The 19,442-nt window shown below is 42.4% G+C and overlaps 1 protein-coding gene across 2 annotated transcripts in view; it reads right to left on the bottom strand.

Moving 5' to 3' along the window:
* Positions 1–19,442, bottom strand: part of MAN2A2 (mannosidase alpha class 2A member 2) — a 280,528-nt gene that overhangs the window by 195,941 nt on the left and 65,145 nt on the right. For both annotated transcript variants that reach the window (XM_083184113.1, XM_083184110.1), the window contains exons 13-16: positions 18,995–19,048; positions 16,360–16,478; positions 4,394–4,488; positions 2,661–2,784 (exon numbers count right to left, since the gene is read on the bottom strand). In XM_083184113.1, the coding sequence (XP_083040239.1) occupies positions 2,661–2,784; positions 4,394–4,488; positions 16,360–16,478; positions 18,995–19,048 (392 nt within the window). The remainder of the gene's footprint in view (positions 1–2,660; positions 2,785–4,393; positions 4,489–16,359; positions 16,479–18,994; positions 19,049–19,442) is intronic.

Raw genomic sequence — 19,442 nt, 5'->3', positions numbered from 1 at the left:
GACCCCTGGAACCACATATTATCAGCTCCTTGGGAGATGAGGAACAGAGTAAAGAGCTCTTTCCCCAAGTGAATAGGGTAACGACCTTATCCAATATTGGCCTGAAGAGGTCACCACTGGAAATAGTGAAGGGCTCCAAAGACCGCTTAGAATCTGCTTTGGCTTGCCAGGAAATCCCAGAGGTTGACCCTGGAACAAAGCAAAGGGGTGTCCATAGCCAATTGGACCAGATAAGAAGCAGATTCAGGTATAAGCTTGACCAGATCATTAAGTCAAAGTGCAGGATAACCAAACTACTGCCCATCGCAGAGCAAGTGCACTCATTTTTGTATCATCTTATTTACTCAGATGGAGACCGAGATGGGGTCAAGGGTTGGAATCAGAGTGCATTCCAGCTTGTGATCAGAGCTATCTCAAACAGAAAGACTCTAGAACTGGAATGGTCATCATTTTGCACAGTTTGGAGATGGAAGAATCCACTAGCAGTGGGGATTCCCACTTTGAACTATCGCCAGTCTGAAAGTGTTAACATGAAATTACATAACTGGACCTTATGATCTGGATTGGGCCAAGTCATCGATAATATCATCTTCCAACTGCAGAGAAGCAGGAAATGTAATTGTGTCAGAAATCTTCAGAACCTCTTTTATGGCCATGAGCAAAGGGTCCAAAAGGTTATCCTCCACATGATTGTAAAGGGGCCCATACACGGTCCGTTAAACGGATCCGTTTGGGTCTTAATTAGCACACTTCGCATCGGATCGCATGCCTAGTGCATGCGGTGTGCATGCAATGCGATCCGATGCGAAGTTTAGCTAGTACAAAAAGTATGTGCAGCCCATACTTTTTGTACCGTACTATGTGATGCGCGGGAGCGCGCATCGCATAGTACAAAACGGACGGTCCGGGAACGGACCGTCTATGGGCACCTTAAGCCTATGAATCAGAACCCTTCCCCATATTTAAGTATGCCCTGGAGCCTATGGACCTTATTCTTATTCCCACACTCCCCCTTGTGGATTATATTGTTATGTGCAGGGTAAAAACTGGCTGCTTTATACTTACACTGCAATTTAGATTTCAGTTTGAACACACTTCACCCAAATCTAAATCTCTCTGCACATGTTGCAGCTGCCTTACCTGCAGTGCAACATGGTTTTGCCTAGTTGTGTGTTTTTTGCTTTACTAAAAATGCTGATTTAGGCCAACATATCTGTCACATCATAATGGTTCACCTGGGGGCTCCCACAAAGTTGGCAGACTCCAGTAGCCTGGAGTCTGCCCCCAGCAAAAAAACAATAGGATACAGCACCAGCCTGAAAAAAAGACATCCGGCTCCACTGTCCACTTGAAATAAACAAACCAACAGTAGTTGTAGTAGGGTGTGTGTGTGTGTGTGTGTGTGTGTGTGTGTGTGTGTGTGTGTGTGTAGGGATAAGGCGGACAGGCAGTGCAGCTTTAACCCTTTGAGAGCCAAGTGGAATTTTCAAAATAGGTGTTAAAATTGTCAAACAAAATTTTTTGTTCATCATTCATAAGTGCCCCAAAAAAGAGTTTTCTATTCTACTTGTATAAATAACCTTTTTTTCTGATTTTGGGAGCACCACTAACCACTAGAATTATATGGGTGATGAGATAAATCACACCCACCACACTCACATTTTAAGAAGTTGGTTTCTAAATAAAATCTGAACCCCAAAAATTCTAAATATTTGACCACTTGGGTTAAACATCCTGTGCAGAACTAAAAAGTGCCTTCTTGCTTATATAGGAAATATAATCATTTTTTATACAATAATTTTTATTTGAATTTATATAACAAATGTGAGCGATGCTGGCATTTTAGTGGATATTTTACACATCTCTCAGAGATGTTGTCACTCAAAGGATTAAGTTTGACGCACTGTCCAGTATTAAAATATTGACTACATACCACAACATTATATTTCAAGACAAAACCATGTTTATCATAAAATCCCTTTAAGGTTTGTATCGATTATAGCTAGTTTAAACTTCTGTTTCTGTTAAAATATATATATATATATATATATATATATATATATAGAGAGAGAGAGAGAGAGAGAGAGAGCAGGGTAGGATATGGTTAATCCAATAAGGGCACTCACCAGAGTCTCATCATGAAAGGTTTATTGGTACATTACCAGTCAAAAAAGCGGTGTAGGTCTACGTTTCGGCCACCAGGTGGCCTTTCTCAAGACACATCAGCAGTTGACGTCTTCACAGCACAAGAGTCAGGATATCCTGACTTTTGTGCTGTGAAGACGTCAACTGCTGATGTGTCTTGAGAAAGGCCACCTGGTGGCCGAAACGTAGACCTACACCGCTTTTTTGACTGGTAATGTACCAATAAACCTTTCATGATGAGACTCTGGTGAGTGCCCTTATTGGATTAACCATATCCTACCCTGCTCTACATTTGGGACACACTGTGTTGCCTTAAAGGAGCACCCCATATTATTTTTCAATGCTGGCTGGGAGTGCGGAATTCAAAATATATATATATATATATTTTTTTTTCTTTTTATCCTCACATAACGTAGTTTTGTATAATGCCTATAAATACAAGTTTTACTAGTTTTTTGGAAGGATACGACGCATATATTTGAGAGATAACATTGCAATATCACCCTGTCCAGTACCTGTGAATACAACGTTTACTTTCCAAGTACTCCATTCCAGCCGCAGCATTCTCGGACATCCTGATAAGCTCCTTTGTCTTCATTCTCGGGCCTTCATTCCGCAAGAATGTCAAAAAGTCTCCACCTACAGTAGCACAAAATAATAACATACCAGTGCTAAGTTTGATTAAAACATGCTGAAGAAGCATATTGTAGTGACATAAGATAACCACTGGGGGGGATATATTGGGAAAAATAAAACCATAGACACACTATTTATTATTTATTTATTAACAGTTTCTTATATAGCGAAGCTTATTCTGTTGCGCTTTAATGGACAAGGTTTCAACAATTTTTTTTAACCCTTTGAATGCCAACATCTCTGTATGAGATTTTTTAAATATCCGCTAAAATTGCCAGCAACAATCACATTTGTTATATAGAAATGAAAATAAAAAATGTTGTATAAAAAAAAGATTATATTTCTGAAATAAGGTAAACATTAAAGGTCATTATGATGAATAAAAAAGGTTGCTTGCCAAATTTTAACTCTATTTTGAAAAATACACTTGGCACTCAATGGGTCAAACATCATGAAGTTCCAACAACACAGATGAATTGTTACAGGTATGGGATGCAGTATTGTTGGAACCCACCACTAATTAGGCGGATAGCGGCCCGGAAAAAAAGTCAGTCTAGTATCAAATGATTCCTTTCCCGTTCGTCCACATGTGAGGGGACATGTTTGCCTACACATCCACTCACATGCTAGCGAGGATATTCAGATGCAAGGGGGGGCTGTCGTTTCGGCCGGGCGGTGTTTACATGTTGCCAAGTCTGAATTGGCCCCCATGTTTTGACCCATCTTTTATACTACCAATGAGGCCACAACTCCTGTCGTAATCCTGCCATATCTGCTCCAGTTATTTACATTCTATCTATGGAGAACTGATTAATTCTCATGTTTGTGGTCAACGCTCTACATGAAATTTTCAAGCACATTTTACATTTGCACTTAGACAGAAATTTACGACAACTCCAATCCTAAATCTAAGGATCCAAACCTTTGGTACCAAAGTTCCAAGTGGTATCTCAGATAGATTCTTGGAGTACTTTAGTATTTGCATTAAAGGAAACTAAAAGGACACTTATTAGTATAAATAAAATATATACAAAACTAACCATAAGAGAGGTCTTATAAAATCTATATTGTGTAGACAGCCTGGCTCGAGTTCTGTAGGGGGTGCGGCCTAATTGTGGAGGCGTGGCCACATACAGCCTGGGGCAGAGAGATCAGTGCAACTGTACATCCTACAGGTGCCCCAATGTGTAGCTGAAATTAACATTTAACATCCCTTACGGAGGATTCGCTCTGTGTCCCAGCAGTGGGGATGCCAGTGTTCCCAATACCAATATCTCAGTCATTTTATTGCATGTTGTGTAATGATTGACAAGAATTTTCAGTGCTTTATATATTTTTTTTTCAGCCGCAAATAGACGCTCCATTCTGTGAGATTGGGGGGGGGATTCCCAACTTGCCCCCCCCCCCCCGCAGCGGGACACTGCCGGCCACGGGAGGGATGCGGGAACGTACCCGAAAATCGGGAAGTTCCCGCGTTTAGAGGGACAGTTGGGAGGTATGCATACAGTGCACCTATAAGCTCTGGTGTATTTATGTAACTATGTACTAATCATAGGTTAGTTAGTGTCACATTGCATTGCACGTGACAAAACCAGGACAGCATAATACTCACCCTGTACCAGCTCCATGACAATGTAAATTGGATGTTTCTGCGTACAGACTCCAATTAGTTTGACAATGTTAGGATGACTATATTGCTTCAGAATTCTACACAAAGAGAAAGCAAAAGGAAAGCAGATTAGTTTGCAGTTTAAGCTACAGATACTACCACTATGACGCCTACCTCTAAATGAATAAGCTGTAATTAATCACATTTAACCCCTTCCTGACAGAGCCTGTTTTTGCCTTCCTGACAGAGCCCTTTTTTTCAATTCTGACATGTCTCACTTAAGTGGGGATAACTTTTTTTTGCTTTTACTTATCCCAGTGATTTTGAGATTGTTTTTTCGTGACACATTGTACTTCAAGTTAGTGGTAAATTTTCGTCGATACAGTCTGTGTTTTTTTGTGAAAAATACCAAAATATCGTGAAAAAATGGAAAATTTAGCGATTTGCAAAATGTTAAATTTTCTGCTTGTGAGACAAATAATCTTACCACTCAAAATAGTGAATAACTAACATAGACCATATGTCTACTTTATGTTGACATCATTATTTCAACTTCCTTTTAATTTTTTGGGACACTAGGAGGCTTACAATATGAATAGCAAATTCTCAAATTTTCAAGAAAATTTCAAACACTGATTTTTTTAGGGACCAGTTCAGTTCTGATGTGACTTTGAGGGACTTGTATGTGAGACACCCCCATAAATGATGCCATTTCAAAAACTGCACCCCTCACAGTATTCAAAACAGCATTTTGGAAGTTTGTTAACCCTTTAGGTGTTTCACAGGAATTAAAACAAAGTGTAGGTGAAATTTCAAAATTTCTTTTTTTTTGCAGATTTGCAATTTTAATACATTTTTCTAAGGAACACAGTACATTTTACTAGAGAAATGTGACTAAAAATTGATTCCCCCAATTCTTTTGTTTTCATAAATATCCTATATGTGGCCCTAGTGTGCACGGTGACCAAACCACAGGCTTCATAATAGAAGGAGCACCTACTTGATTTTGGAGCCTCCTTTTTATGAGATTATTTTTTAGGCACCATGTAGGTTTCTAGGCACCATAACATGCTAAAAGTTAGGAACCCCCCCACAAGTGACCCCATTTTGCAAACTACACCCCTCAGGGAATTCAGCTAGGGGTATAGTGTACATTTCAAACCCCCAGGGGTTTCACCAATTTTGATACAAGTGGGCAGTGAAAATGAAAAATTACATTTTTTTACACAAAAATGCAGTTCTGGCTCAAAATTTTTCATTTTCAGAAGGTATGAAGGAGAAAAAGCACCCCAAAATCTGTGCCCCAATTTCTCCCGAGTACGGCAATGCCTCACATGTGACCAAAAAATACCAGTTGGGTGCATGGCAGGACTCAGAAGGGAAGGAGTGATTTTTGGATTTTGCAGCACAGATTCTGGTGGAATGAATGGTGGGTGCTATGTTGCACCAATACAGTGGAACCCCCCCACAAGTCACCCCATTTTGCAAAGTACACCCCTCAGGGAATTCATCTAGGGGTATAGTGTACATTTCAAACCCCCAGGGGTTTCACCAATTTTGATACAAGTGGGCAGTGAAAATGAAAAATTACATTTTTTTACACAAAAATGCAGTTCTGGCTCACAATTTTTCATTTTCAGAAGGTATGAAGGAGAAAAAGCACCCCAAAATATGTGCCCCAATTTCTTCCGAGTACGGCAATGCCTCACATGTGACCAAAAAATACCAGTTGGGTGCATGGCAGGACTCAGAACGGAAGGAGTGATTTTTGGATTTTGCGGCTCAGATTCTGGTGGAATTTTGGTGGGTGCTATGTCGCATTAGCAAGACCCCCCAAGCACCAATACAGTGGAACCCCCCCACAAGTCACCCCATTTTGCAAACTACACCCCTCAGGGTATTCATCTAGGGGTATAGTGTACATTTCAAACCCCCAGGGGTTTCACCAATTTTGATACAAGTGGGCAGTGAAAATGAAAAATTACATTTTTTTACACAAAAATGCAGTTCTGGCTCAAAATTTTTCATTTTCAGAAGGTATGAAGGAGAAAAAGCACCCCAAAATCTGTGCCCCAATTTCTCCCGAGTACGGCAATGCCTCACATGTGACCAAAAAATACCAGTTGGGTGCATGGCAGGACTCAGAAGGGAAGGAGTGATTTTTGGATTTTGCAGCACAGATTCTGGTGGAATGAATGGTGGGTGCTATGTTGCACCAATACAGTGGAACCCCCCCACAAGTCACCCCATTTTGCAAAGTACACCCCTCAGGGAATTCATCTAGGGGTATAGTGTACATTTCAAACCCCCAGGGGTTTCACCAATTTTGATACAAGTGGGCAGTGAAAATGAAAAATTACATTTTTTTACACAAAAATGCAGTTCTGGCTCACAATTTTTCATTTTCAGAAGGTATGAAGGAGAAAAAGCACCCCAAAATATGTGCCCCAATTTCTTCCGAGTACGGCAATGCCTCACATGTGACCAAAAAATACCAGTTGGGTGCATGGCAGGACTCAGAACGGAAGGAGTGATTTTTGGATTTTGCGGCTCAGATTCTGGTGGAATTTTGGTGGGTGCTATGTCGCATTAGCAAGACCCCCCAAGCACCAATACAGTGGAACCCCCCCACAAGTCACCCCATTTTGAAAACTACACCCCTCAGGGAATTCATCTAGGGGTATAGTGTACATTTAAAACCCCCAGGGGTTTCACCAATTTTGATACAAGTGGGCAGTGAAAAAGAAAAATTACATTTTTTACACAAAAATGCAGTTCTGGCTCAAAATTTTTCATTTTCAGAAGGTATGAAGGAGAAAAAGCACCCCAAAATCTGTGCCCCAATTTCTCCCGAGTACGGCAATGCCTCACATGTGACCAAAAAATACCAGTTGGGTGCATGGCAGGACTCAGAAGGGAAGGAGTGATTTTTGGATTTTGCAGCTCAGATTCTGGTGGAATTTTGGTGGGTGCTATGTCGCATTAGCAAGACCCCCCAAGCACCAATACAGTGGAACCCCCCCACAAGTCACCCCATTTTGCAAAGTACACCCCTCAGGGAATTCATCTAGGGGTATAGTGTACATTTCAAACCCCCAGGGGTTTCACCAATTTTGATACAAGTGGGCAGTGAAAATGAAAAATTACATTTTTTTACACAAAAATGCAGTTCTGGCTCACAATTTTTCATTTTCAGAAGGTATGAAGGAGAAAAAGCACCCCAAAATATGTGCCCCAATTTCTTCCGAGTACGGCAATGCCTCACATGTGACCAAAAAATACCAGTTGGGTGCATGGCAGGACTCAGAACGGAAGGAGTGATTTTTGGATTTTGTGGCTCAGATTCTGGTGGAATTTTGGTGGGTGCTATGTCGCATTAGCAAGACCCCCCAAGCACCAATACAGTGGAACCCCCCCACAAGTCACCCCATTTTGCAAACTACACCCCTCAGGGAATTCATCTAGGGGTATAGTGTACATTTCAAACCCCCAGGGGTTTCACCAATTTTGATACAAGTGGGCAGTGAACATGAAAAATTACATTTTTTACACAAAAATGCAGTTCTGGCTCAAAATTTTTCATTTTCAGAAGGTATGAAGGAGAAAAAGCACCCCAAAATATGTGCCCCAATTTCTTCCGAGTACGGCAATGCCTCACATGTGACCAAAAAATACCAGTTGGGTGCATGGCAGGACTCAGAACGGAAGGAGTGATTTTTGGATTTTGTGGCTCAGATTCTGGTGGAATTTTGGTGGGTGCTATGTCGCATTAGCAAGACCCCCCAAGCACCAATACAGTGGAACCCCCCCACAAGTCACCCCATTTTGCAAACTACACCCCTCAGGGAATTCATCTAGGGGTATAGTGTACATTTAAAACCCCCAGGGGTTTCACCAATTTTGATACAAGTGGGCAGTGAAAAAGAAAAATTACATTTTTTACACAAAAATGCAGTTCTGGCTCAAAATTTTTCATTTTCAGAAGGTATGAAGGAGAAAAAGCACCCCAAAATCTGTGCCCCAATTTCTCCCGAGTACGGCAATGCCTCACATGTGACCAAAAAATACCAGTTGGGTGCATGGCAGGACTCAGAAGGGAAGGAGTGATTTTTGGATTTTGCAGCACAGATTCTGGTGGAATGAATGGTGGGTGCTATGTTGCACCAATACAGTGGAACCCCCCCACAAGTCACCCCATTTTGCAAACTACACCCCTCAGGGAATTCATCTAGGGGTATAGTGTACATTTCAAACCCCCAGGGGTTTCACCAATTTTGATACAAGTGGGCAGTGAAAATGAAAAATTACATTTTTTTACACAAAAATGCAGTTCTGGCTCAAAATATTTCATTTTCACAAGGAATGAAGGAGACAAAGCACCCCAAAATCTGTGCCCCAATTTCTCCCGAGTACGGCAATGCCTCATGTGTGACCAAAAAGTGGCAGGACTCAGAAGGGAAGGAGTGATATTTGGAGTTTGCAGCACAAATTCTGGTGGAATTTTGGTGGGTGCTATGTCGCATTAGCAAGACCCCCCAAGCACCAATACAGTGGAACCCCCCCACAAGTCACCCCATTTTGAAAACTACACCCCTCAGGGAATTCATCTAGGGGTATAGTGTACATTTAAAACCCCCAGGGGTTTCACCAATTTTGATACAAGTGGGCAGTGAAAAAGAAAAATTACATTTTTTACACAAAAATGCAGTTCTGGCTCAAAATTTTTCATTTTCAGAAGGTATGAAGGAGAAAAAGCACCCCAAAATCTGTGCCCCAATATCTCCCGAGTACGGCAATGCCTCACATGTGACCAAAAAATACCAGTTGGGTGCATGGCAGGACTCAGAAGGGAAGGAGTGATTTTTGGATTTTGCGGCTCAGATTCTGGTGGAATGAATGGTGGGTGCTATGTGGCATTAGCAAGACCCCCGAAGCACGGTGAAATTATGAACCTAATATTCCATAGATGTGTGGTATAATTTAAAACACTCCTTTATACATAGGCCGGGTTTGTCGGGGCAAGTGTCACACTGGAAAATAGTTTGCTTTCTTATTCCCTTTTTATAGCAAACTTTGCACCTTTTTTGTGTCCTGCCCTTTTTTCCAGTGGAGGGGATTTCATCAGGAAAATGCTGCCCTGGTACAATACGGGGGCCAGTACTAGAAGTACTGGGGCCCTCTGCCTGCTGGTTCCCAAATATTAGGCCCTTTATGACTTCCTCTTGAAAGTGCATAAATGTCCCCCTCTGGCCGGTAGAACGGAATAGCACGTAAGCGTTATACAGTGCCATCTGGATGATATACACGGCCACCTTCTTGTACCAGATTTTTGTTTTCCGCAGGGCACTGTACGGCTTCAGTACCTGATCTGAAAGATCCACTCCGCCCATGTACCTATTGTAATCCAGGATACAATTAGGTTTTGAGGTGTGGGTACTGGTACCTCGTACAGGGACGGAGGTGGTACTGTCTCCGTGAATTGTTGTCAGTATAAGGACATCCCTCTTGTCCTTATATTTGACCAACAACATATTTTCGGTGCATATTCCCCTGCTTTCACCCCTTCTCATTACTTGGGCAATGTGCGTTTTTGGGAGGCCTCTTTGGTTCTTGCGCACAGTACCGCAAGCTGCTGTACCTCTTGAACCAAGGGCCTTAAACAGGGGGATGCTAGTGTAAAAGTTATCCACATAGAGGTGATAACCTTTATCCAGGAAGGGGTGCACTAAATCCCAGACAATTTTCCCACTAACACCTACGAGGGAGGGGGGGCATTCTGGCGGTTGAATTCTTGAATCCTTCCCTTCATAAACCCTAAACCTGTGGGTGTACCCTGAGGTGCTTTCACACAGTTTATACATTTTTATGCCATACCTTGCCCTCTTACTGGGAAGGTACTGGCGGAATTTAACCCTTCCTTTAAAATGTATAAGGGACTCGTCGATACAAATAAATTTTTCAGGGATGTACACCTCTTCAAATTTGGCACTGAAATGATCAATGACCGGCCTGACTTTGAATAGCCGGTCAAAGGTGGGATCATCTCTGGGTGGGCACTGTGCATTATCGGTGTAATGTATGAATTTAAGAATTGTCTCAAATCGAGTCCGGGGCATGGCCATACGGTAAAATGGAGTACTGTACAGAACATCTGTACTCCAATATTGCCTAATTTCTGGCTTTTTTACTATGCCCATATGAAACACCAGACCCCAAAACGTCATCATCTCTACTGCATCTACAGGGGTCCACCTAGCAAATGATGACGTGGGGTTTTGAGCAATAAACTGCTGGGCATATAAATTAGTTTGGTCCACCATTAAATTTATAAAATCATCAGAGAAAAATAATTTGAAAAAGTCAATTTCTCTGAGACCTGTGGAATCAAATTGGATTCCTGGCATGGCCAAAAACTCAGGAACCTGGGGCTCAAAATTGTCTGGTGGTGGGGTCCATACTAGATCAATTATTGGGGGGGGAATCTCAGCTGATCTACGGGGGCGTCTTTGAGGGGGTCCCTCATCAGCAGAGGAGGAAGAGGAGCTTAAGGCAAATCCTTCAAATTCCCCGCTTGCATCACTGGCTGTGTCAGAGTCAGAAGCAAGCATGGCATATGCCTCCTCCACTGAATACATTCTCCTGGATGATTGGGAGGACATTTGGGAGGACATTTGGGAGGACATTTGGGATGCCATTTTTATTTTTGTGTTACCGGTAGTGAAATGTTTCAACACGTGTATAGTGTAGGGGGGGGCACAAACTTTATTTCAATCCGGGGGGTATGTAGTGTGTAGTGTGTATGTGGTGCAGAAAAAAAAAAAAATACTTTATACCAATAAAAAAAAAAAAAAATGAAGGGGTTAAAAAAAAAAAAAAAAAGGAAGGGGTTAAAAAAAAAAAGGTCCTGCGCCAAAAATTGAGCACAGATGTTGGTCAGTAACGTCTGTCACTGAACAGCGCTCAAAGGCAACAGGAATTTGATCAAAAAAAAAAAAAAAAATAGATCAACCCTGTGCCGAAAGAGATGATCAGTGATGTACGTCACTGATCAGCGCACAGCGGCCACAGGACACCCACAAAATCACAGTGTGTGTAAAAAAAAAAATTAAAAAAATACCCCACAGCACACACACAAAAAAAAAAGGTGATCAGTGATGCGACACTGATTACCAGTGAGGTGCAGCAGGTGCACAACCTTTGGTGCAACTGACAGGTATATATAAAAAAAAAAAAACCTCTGTACCCCCAAAAAAGTTGCTGATCACCTCAGATATAGTGATCAGCACAAAAGGCGGGGACAGCAGACACAAAATTTAGCACTCTCTATCACTATCTCTCTCTATCTCTCTATCTCTCACTATCTAACACTATCTAACACTCTATGACACTGCAGCAGCAGCACTCACAGGTATATCTATATATAAAAAAAAACCTGCGCCCCCAAAAAGTTACTGATCAGTTAATTTATACTGATCAGCACAAAAGGAGGGGGCAGCAGTCAGTTATATAAAAAATATATAGCACAATCTGTCACTATCTCTCTCTATCTCTCTCTATCTCTCTCTCTCTATCTCTCTCTATCTCTCTATAACTATCACACTGCAGCAGCACAAAATATAGCACTCTGTCAGTAGGCCTCTCTCTCTATCTCTCTCTCTCTATCTCTCTCTCTCTATCTATAACTAGATCACACTGCAGCAGCACAAAATATAGCACTCTCTGACACTATCTCTCTCTCTATCTCTCTCTATCTCTCTCTATCTCTCTCTATCTCTCTCTATCTCTCTCTATCTCTCTCTATCTCTCTCTCTCTATCTCTCTCTATCTATCTCTATCTATCTCTCTATCTATCTAGCTAATACTAATACAGTGCAGCAGCACAATATCACAGTATGGCACAATTATTGCACAGGATCCAGGAAGCAATCAGCAGCGATCAGGTAAGTATTGCAGCAAGTATTTCTGGTCAGTATGGCGGCAGGGGGGTACGGTGACCGCACTGCACGCTTTCCAGACCGGAATGGCGTCTGCAGTGCAGTCACCGTTAGTTTAAATCTCCCTCCTTGGCTGTGATTGGTCCGTCGGTCCGACGGACCAATCACGGCCTTTGGGGGCGGGCGGGGTGAGGTGGGGTGACACCAGTGTCACCCTTACACCCCGCGGTGATTGGTGCTGTACTTTACAGCACCAATCACCTCTGATCCCGTGTCACCGGCGAACGTTATTCGCCGGTGACACAGGAAAACGCTGTGAATGGCTGTTCACACTGAACAGCCAATCACAGCGATCGCCGACGGGGGGGCGGCATCGCAGCCCCCCCGGGGCATGCACGGACATGTCTGCTGTCAGGGACAGCAGACATGTTGAAACTGTCACCGCGTCTATAGACGCGGTGACAGTTTAAATCCATGACGTACATTTACGCCATGTGTCGGGAAGTGCTTCCCGACCATGACGTAAATGTACGTCAAATGTCGGGAAGGGGTTAAATAATGCAGGAATTCTGCTGTCAACATTCTTTTTAAATAGATAACTGCAATTAGCATCTTAACTGTATATGAAGGATGTGAAAACTTTGATCCACTACATTTAATTACTTCCGATACAGTATTCTGTGGTTCCATTGAACATTGAACTTGCTCCCTTATATGTGTATTTTGTATGTGCTCTGTGCAGTATTTATGATTAATTTGTAACTATATGTAGTTTCACTTTCTGAGATTTGATGCAGGTTATGGTCATTTTGGCATGGCTAAACTATTAAGTAGCACCTTACAATCAGGAATGCCATGAGTAAATAAACATATGTGCTTGCGTAATGACGCGCTTTCCTGATTAGTAAATTAACTCCTCCTACTTGATGGAATCTTGTTTATGTAGACTGAGCACACCAGAAGGCAATTATTGTGCCCACCCTACTGTGGTTGCTCTATTAAGGTGCCCTAACACGGTGCAATGTCCTCTGTGTGCTTTGTACTAGATGCGATGCAATCTAGTACAAAAAGTATGGGTTGCACATACTTTTTGTAGAACGAAGAAGACGCGATCAATGCCGGAGGAGCTGGTGAGTATAATTTCCTTTCACAGGTACCCTAAGGATTTCTACTGGAGAAGAGGACAGGCTTACGGTTGACCCTATAGGTAAGTATGGTTAAGGATTGTAGTATGCATTCAAGTTTGATTCTTCTAGGTGTGTGCGTCATTTATTGGACATTGGTTTTGTTTTAGAACTACAATACCAATTAATCCACCGCATACTGGGGGGGGGGGGGGGGAGATACATAATCCCCCGCATTGTTGCTAAAGTTTGTGGGTGGCAACCAGCTGTTTTCTTGCCGCCTCCGGGAAACCGCTGACATACCCAGAAGTTTTAAGGGAGGGTGTGTGACATCAGCTCTGGCATCGATCAGCCTGATTCTATTGCGCTGGCCGATAGCTCCGGGCGGGGTTTGGTGGACTCGCAAGGCTGCGAATTCGCAGCCTTGCGAATCACCCTGAATGACCCCCTATGACCGACTTTTTCAGTATTATATGGGGATGTTAAGTAGTTTGCAATAGTGACCCCCTCTGTTTTGCTTTAAACTACAGATAACAGTTGGAAAACAAAAAAAGAAAGAAATGGCACACAATTACTGCATCAATTTGTCTAGCAGGCAGGAAAGTTTCAAATGGGTGACTCAAGTGTTCTGTGTCTAGAACTAAATTCCATGCTTCATGTTTCCCATTTCCAAGGAGACAAGTACTAGAACTCAGGCTCAAACTATTTTCCCTATTAAATATAAACGATTGTTTTAACATGTGTCCCTTGTTTGACTTGTTATGGGAATTTTCAGATAATGCTCTTATATCGACTTTGCTACTTGACTACAACTGGTTCAGCTGCCTCATCTTCACAGTAAAATGAATGGTAAAAAATGTCGGTACTTATGTAATATCTGGGCTCCCGTTTTTCTTATGAGACCGCGTCCTCTCGCCACGCTTCGGGCACGGTGGCCCGCTGCGCTCGCCACACTATATAAAATCAACTCCATGCGTAGTTGGATAGTAGGGGTATGAAAAAATGGGGTGCATTTAACATGGGAGCCCAGATAATACATAAGTACCAAAATGTCACTTTATTACATTGTAACTCTACACAGGTAAAGTCAATAAGTCACTTCCTGAATGAAGAGAAAATAATATGCCTGTAAATCATTTTACACTTTTATCTAAATACTGTACAATCAGATCTATGTGTATAGAGTAGCTCTTCCTTTTTCTATATACACACGCACACACCAAATGGCGTGGGCCAGCACTCTCTTCAACCAAGCATCCGCCCCTGGTGCCACTCAGTGAATGTACAAACCAGCAGAAGAAGAAGACACTTCAGAGGGTCTTTGACGCCCCTTTGTCAAGGCAAAATTAACAGTGCTTGTTTGCACTGTTAATTTTGCCTTGCCAAAGGGGCATCATAGCCCCGAAACGTTGGCGCATCCTATTGCACAATATAATTACTTTGGAAAAGACGTGGTACGTGATGCTGGCACTAAGCACACCTGCACTTACAATGGTGGAAGGGGACGACAAGCAGTGATCTCAGTTAGGCTGATTACAGTTAGTCCATGTCAATGCAAAGAAATTCTTCATGGGATACAGATGGCTGAGAGAGCCATATTGCAAGATGTCAGGCACTGCTAGAATAACACTAGTATTGAGGACAGTCATCATGACTAACAATTGGCTGACTGTGAATACACCACTGATGTGGTTAGCTGCTTTGATCATTGTTAAGGCATGTATTATGTTTTAAACTGGTTTTGTTTTTGTTTGTTTTTAGATGGTAAGGTGTTCCTGTTGTATTAGAGTAAAAACATGGGTGTAAATGCATATGACCTATGCCCGACCTCAGAGGCAGATTTAGACCTCATGGGGCCCTAGGCAATAATACTGGTTTGAGGCCCTACTCCAACAATCCATAACACTCTATGTTTGCTGCCGATTGCAGCCGGCATCAATTGAGTACCTTGGTGCGTGCACAGTCTTCCAATAAATGCTCAGCTGCGTGAACAATGGCATTGCATACAAGTCAGGCTCTAGTTGTTTTGGAAGAAGGCTTAATTCCTGTGTCACCTTTAAAGTAATCTGACTGCCTTAATACAGTGGATGAGAGCATTTTGTGAATCCCAATACTTTTTTATCCTATCGAAAAAGATCAAAGGGACTTTGGGAGTGTGGGCGCGTCCCTGTGATGTCATAGTGTCATATGCCAATCACGCAATGCTGCTCTGGGAACATTTTGGATGCCAGGATATCTTTATGGGACCTGTTGGGCCCTAGGCAGGCACCTAGGTTGCCTTGTGGAAAATCCTCCTCTGCCCGACCTACATGCATTGCATCATAGTAGAAGCTTTGCATATGCAACCGTACATTGTTTAAGGTAATGTAATTTACACCTGCCATTTGTGGCCAAACGAGCCACAGCAACATGAATCAAAGAAGTTGTGCATGCAATTCTGATGGCGAGGAAAACTTTCACTGGCGTGATTGCTACAGTACATTCTAAGCTGATCTCTAGTTAATTAATCTTTTTGGGGGTGGTAAAAAAACACCTGCTCAGCAAGTCTTTGCTATGTCAAAGATCAGCCAATATGCTGCTTTCCAGACTAAGAGCTGAGAGCTTGTCCCACTTTACATAACACAGTTGAGAAATGAATCAATATTAAGGTGTCCACTGATTGTAATTTGATATACAATCTCAGCGCCTAACGATCTAGCAGGCTGCACTTACAGATGACTCTACATGCTGTTACCGTGTCAGATCAATGAGCGCTGCCTGGATCTGTCAGTGAAGCTATAGCTACTGGATAAAATTAATGGAAGGTAGGCAAGGAGATAGTGAATATTGCCTGTGCCACTGCTCTGTATCTGTAATGGAAAGGCTAATTAAAATGACATAAGGTTAAATAGACGCATATCAGTGTCCCCACCTTGCCTCTGACAGAAACTTATCCTTCAAGTCTGGTGGTAAAGTTTCCCGGCAAGTTTTAACGGCAACTGGACTGTTATCAGCACGAAGACGTCCACTGAATACTTCACCAAAATTGCCCTGGATGAGATACAATAATAAATACTTAAATATTAAATACCTGGTGCTCCACTGTATATGAGATTATGAGATTATGTTGCCAAGTAGTATACCTTGAAAAATGCTCAGGAAATGCTCCTACATCGCTCTATGTGTGGGGGCACAGTGATAGCGAAGCGTGGCCTCCCCACGGCGCTGATCAGAACACTTTCCCTGACAGATCGCTCAGCATTTAACACATCGCTATGTACGGAGTGAACTTGCTGAGCAATCTGAACTAAATGCTCAGCAAATTACATACCAGGAGATCCTCATGGCTGACTGAATTCCCATGAGGTTAGTATGTAGATGTTGCATATATGGTAACGATATCTTGCTAACCTTCATAAGTAAACATTTACTGAAATATTTAAAAAGTACACTATTGTCCTATTCCCCCCACCTGAGGGTTGTAGTGCTCTATGGCCCGCTGAGACAGACCTCTCTTTCAATATGTAAAGGTAAAGTTTAGTGTAGCACTCCGCTCCTTTGGTGTGGGGTGTGCGATTGGTCCAGGATTGGATGAATAACAATGGGTTTCTGTGCAAAATTAATTTTACTTCAAATGGTGCAGGTACACATACATTTTCAAATACTTCAATAAAATGTTACAATTAATGTTACAATCAAATTATACATTAAATTGGAAATTAAATATTTTTGCAGTAATTATTCAGGGGGGTTACAGTTCTGGTTTGTATGCTCCTACGGCTGAGGCGTACCGCTGTGCCGTGTCCTTGATGCTGCAGTGTTGGTGCCTGGCTGCCAAATGACTGGTCGACGGGTGTTGGACTGCAGAGGGTGAGGGGATAGGTCTCCTCCTTGGCGAGGGTGATGGTGGATGCCGCTGGGATGAGGGTCTGTGGTGGTAGGTCTGGGCACTCCTTGTGTCCTCTTTCCCTGTTCAGCCGACTGCAAAGGGTGGTGCCGCGAATCGCGGGAGGTTGCGGGGGGGGGGGGGGGGTGACGCGAATCGCACAAGAAAAAATCAACACGGAAAGGTCAACACATGTAAATGTTGACATAAGTGTGGCACTTCATTGGTGTCCATGTCGACAATGACATGGCACATGACAATGAATAGGAAAATATTAAAAAAATGAAAAATAAATCTTCAAAAACTCATCAACCTTTTTCATTGTCTACCATATCCATGTCAGACCTGACAGCGCGGCAGGACGGAAGCAAGGAAGCGACGCCGGGAACGGGGGTAGGTGAGTTGGCTAGGTCCAAAGGCAAGGCACCGGGGCGGGAAGGAGCGATCAAAAGCTCCACCTGCCCACGGCCCTTGTCAGACGCTCCACGTCCCCCCACCCACAGCGGCAGGCGGCAAAGGGATACGGTGAAAACCGGACACCTTCGCAGCCGGCTGAACAGCGAAAGAGGACACAAGGAGTGCCCAGACCTACCACCACAGACCCCCCACCCCAGTGGCATCCACCATCACCCCCGCCAAGGAGGAGACCTATCCCCTCACCCTCCGCAGTCCAACACCCGTCGGCCAGTCATTCGGCAGCCAGGCACCAACACAGCAGCATCAAGGACACGGCACAGCGGGACGCCGCAGCCGTAGGAGCATATAAACCAGAACTGTAACTCTCCTGGGCCCCTGCACGTCAGAAGAAAAAACCCTCGACCCCCATCCCCCCATACCCACAGAAGTCCAGGCTCACAGGAGTCAGACAGTTCTCCATTTAGTTGAACCCGCACACTAGTGATACAGAAACTGTATAATTACTGCAAAAATATTTTATTTCCAATTTAATGTATCATTTGATTGTAATATTAATTGCAACATTTTATTGAAGTATTTGTAAATGTATGTGTACCTGCACCATTTGAAGTAAAATTAATTTTGCACAGAAACCCATTGTTTATTCATCCAATCCTGGACCAATCGCACACCCCACACAAAAGGAGCGGAGCGCTACACTAAACTTTACCTTTACAATTTGTCAACCCAACCCGGAACGGTCAACCGGGTAGTGTAGCAGCTAGCAACACACAAGAGAGGACAGAGCACAGACTCCCAAAAAGACTTTAAACTCTCTTTCAATATGGCTGCCTGCAGCAGAGGAGTGCTAGTGAGCATGACATACATATTTAGTTAAACATAAACTTCATAAACTCCATTTACTTCAAATATATTATACATTTAGTAATAAGCACATTTGCGAGTAACATTGGCTTCACTAGATATTTCAGCTCAGCACCTGGTAAATATCTTACAACTTGCTCATGCTTAATAACAAAAATATTATCTCCATGGTAAGTACTGTAGATATATTATTTATATGAAATATTAAAACAAAACATGGCAACGTTTAAATATTACATACCATTGATTTGTTTTATTTTTACACAGCACTTTTAACTGAACTCCATCTGGTTATTTAGGCTTTATTTACTCTTTTCATTCTGGTTTGTTTTATTATGCTATAATCAGTTGGCATCAATATAATGCATTTGAGTTTATAGATCAAACAGAGCTTACATACCCGTCCAATCCGTTCTCCCAGGATGACTTCTTCGTGCTCCAACACCCATTTGTCCTATTTCAGTACATAGAGAGAAAAGACAATTTGTTTTCAATACATCTCTTGGCTGATAATCTCCACAAATATATTTTACCAAGCTTTATCCATGTAAGTCATTGTGGAATATCTTAAATCTAACAATTTACAGGATTCCAAACAAATTTTCTGGGGGAGGGGTTAAAATAAATGATTGATGATCTAGGTAGACTTGAGGAATTGTCAAAAATTGTCACTAAATATGCTAAATCATGAACTTGACTCTCAAAAACCCTAAGGATAAATTTAGTATCAAGGGTATGATAATGCAAACTACTGAGGAGGAAAGGGATGTAATAGTCATCATTTTAAGTGTTTTAAAGGCAGGTGAGAAATCAACGCAATGAGAAAGGCAAGTCAGATGCTTGGTTGC

This window comes from Crinia signifera, chromosome 4 (assembly GCF_055691185.1).
Source record: "Crinia signifera chromosome 4, ASM5569118v1, whole genome shotgun sequence".
In the NCBI taxonomy this organism is placed as follows: Eukaryota; Metazoa; Chordata; class Amphibia; order Anura; family Myobatrachidae; genus Crinia; species Crinia signifera.
Note: the sequence above shows the minus strand (reverse complement) of the source record. Positions and strands in the feature narration are given on the sequence as shown.